Raw genomic sequence first — 2,843 nt, 5'->3', positions numbered from 1 at the left:
CCATTGTGTCACCAAGCAATCACATAACAAGGGCTGGTTATGAAGAAAAATGGGAATCAAATGTGAATCAATGTATATAGCACGCCTAGCACGGCTCATTACAAAAAGTTACAAAAATGTTTCCTCAACAATAATGTTGCATTTTTAAATCTTTTAGTATATATCATGGTTCAAATGTTGCAGGTTGGGAAACTGGTTCCACGTGGGTTTCAGAATCATCCTCTAGTCTGGCACTTGGACCACCCTGTATTATATTTGTCTCTTGCAATACAGGTGACACCTGTAGCTACTGATAGTTCTGCTGACTTTATATTCATCTTAGAAAATATGGGTAGTTGTGGACTTGTGCTGCTCAAAAAAATTTAAAAACAGCTTCTTATTAATTGGCAAAGCAGAAATCAAAGCCCTCCAGGCCAAGCCTTGCTAGTCTCCAGGAGCACTTGGCTAAGCGTGGTCCCGCTATTGGTCAGTGGTTTGGGAGGACCGTTTCCACGGTGAATGTGTTACTACAGACAGACCAGCTCTCACTGCAGATTTGATCGTGTCTTCATTTACTTCAATTTATCTTATTTTGTACATACAATGTGTGTCTACCAGTGGGAAAATATCTTATTTGTCCAACAATACTTCTAACAATATCAAATCATAAGGCTCGGTAAATCTTTCCTTAGATACACGAAGCAGAACACAGAACAATGATGCCATCACTCCAGCGGTTACAAAGTCTTCTGTTTTTATTCCTGTATCCAATCCATTGAGTTGTTGAGCTGCTGCCACCGTCTCTTTATCCAAACAGTAGCAGCAAGACAATACACACCGAATTAACTATTATCAAGGGCACTGTAAAACAAAAAAGAAACATGATTTTGATTATGAAATTATACAATTCACGAATAATAATTAAAACCGAAATTTACGAATTTGTCGTTGCATGAAAACCTATATTAGTTGCTACAAAACAACAGAACCAGGAACGAATTGTCAGCTGATGTGTATAGTCAATCAGTCTACTTAATTCAAAGGAAAAACAATACTATACCTCTACACAAAAATACTAGCAACAGGAGTACCAATAGCTGCCACTAAACGGCATTACTGCCATTATAAACGATTGGAAGGAAAAAACTTGCTACCAGACAATGAACAACCACAAGTATCTTGCTTGCAGGGGTTTTGGAAACAAAAGGCTCCATTAAGCATGGTTCTTTCTTAGAGGCCTAGTCCTGTTTACATGTTTTGAAGACTGTTTTGTTTAGTTTCCCCAGTACCGTTCCGCAACATACCTCTCATAACTGTCCTCACAGAGCGAACAAGATTCAAAAGTTGAGATTTAATCCCTGGTTCATCACCAAACCCTCCGATGCCTTGGTCCGCACCCCAGCCAACTGAAAGAAAAACAAAACATATTTTAGGCATTTAACTAGCGAACGTTAGAGCTAATGTTAGGCCATACAGCTATATATAGAGGAAGAACAGTACTTCCGTTTCTCCAGCAGAAAAAAAAAGATATTTGACGCGAGGTATTGTATTGCACTGTCACAGTAACAAAAAACTGTTCCCAATCTCCCACCAAAAAAGAACAATAAACATCAAACACTGTGATATTAATGATAACCAGCCAACTAATTGTCGTGCCTTCCGACTTCAGATTTCATGGGTGGACTTGGGAAAAGTGTAGCCAGCTAGCTTGCTAGCTTAGCGCGAATAAAACAGGTATTAGAAGATATCTCTGAGAGGCTAGCCTCACGTTAACGTGATCGACCGATAACCAAATCAAATGACCCATAACAGCTGCCTAATACTTCTTAACTAACGTCCTCTAGCTAGTAATTAGCTAGCTAGAATTTCCTCCACTCTCAGCCAGCGAACGTTACCACTGCATATTGACTCAAGAGCATTCTGTCATTAAATAACAAGACACAAATTCATAGCTACATGCAGTGATTAACATTACATACACACCTTTACTCAGGAACCTCTCTTCGTGCAAAACTGCAATTGCATTTACACATAGAATTGCAGCCTGGATAAGGGAGTATAAAGTAAACGCCATGCTGGCACCGTCTTTTCAGGACTGGTGTCGTCAGCTATCTGCTATGGCATTGCAAGAAGGACAAACTGTGCGACCAAAACATGAAATTGCGTTTTTGAGAATCAGGCCCCCCCTTGTTTAAAGAAAACCGACATTTTTTTCTAGTTAAATAGGGCGAAATGACATAAAGAGTGCATTGTCATTATTTAAAAAATATCTTTAAAAAAACTACTGCTCTTCAGGTTTGTAAACACATCGTGTGCGGGTTCAATCAATAAGAGTGACTGCTAAACAATTTAATCAATATTCATATGCAGACCAACAGCTGTCAAATTAAATTAGGTCAATTTGATTCCTGTTGAAAGCTAACGAAGTACAAATTAAGCTTCCACAACTTGTAGCTACCTCTGATCTTCAATGTGAAATGCAATGTGAAAGTTGGAGCAGACGTATGTGAGATAAAATTTTACAGTTTGTGGTATTATCATTTCACATAACATTAATATTCACAACCAGTCGCAGTTTCAAGATTACAATTTTGACAACATTGCTTGACCTATCATTAACATCCTGTAATTCACCATTTTACATTACATTATATCTTCTAAATATTCTTTTTTTTTTTTTTAATTGTTTTTTTTTTTGGGAAGCATTTAGGTTTTAGGAAGATAAAGCTATTCAGTATTTGAACTTAGTCTGTCTCTATGGAATGGACAAAATAGCATTTTCTCGTTAAATTATACTTGACATTTAGGAATAAAGCATTAGTCTCCTCTTTGTATGACCAAAAGAACGGTCGTCAGCCCATTAA

At 37.6% G+C, this 2,843-nt stretch overlaps 1 protein-coding gene across 1 annotated transcript; it reads right to left on the bottom strand.

Annotated features, from left to right (window-relative positions):
- Nucleotides 1-716: 716 nt before the first annotated feature.
- ier3ip1 (immediate early response 3 interacting protein 1) lies at nt 717-2,122 on the bottom strand. Its single transcript, XM_064297383.1, has 3 exons — nt 1,963-2,122; nt 1,284-1,385; nt 717-840 (listed from the first exon to the last, which is right to left on the bottom strand). Exons 1-3 carry the CDS (start codon nt 2,051-2,053, stop codon nt 785-787), a joined length of 249 nt encoding a protein of 82 aa, XP_064153453.1. The 5' UTR covers nt 2,054-2,122; the 3' UTR covers nt 717-784.
- Between the last annotated feature and the right edge of the window lie 721 nt (nt 2,123-2,843).

This window comes from Anguilla rostrata, chromosome 10 (genome assembly GCF_018555375.3).
Source record: "Anguilla rostrata isolate EN2019 chromosome 10, ASM1855537v3, whole genome shotgun sequence".
In the NCBI taxonomy this organism is placed as follows: Eukaryota; Metazoa; Chordata; class Actinopteri; order Anguilliformes; family Anguillidae; genus Anguilla; species Anguilla rostrata.
Note: the sequence above shows the minus strand (reverse complement) of the source record. Positions and strands in the feature narration are given on the sequence as shown.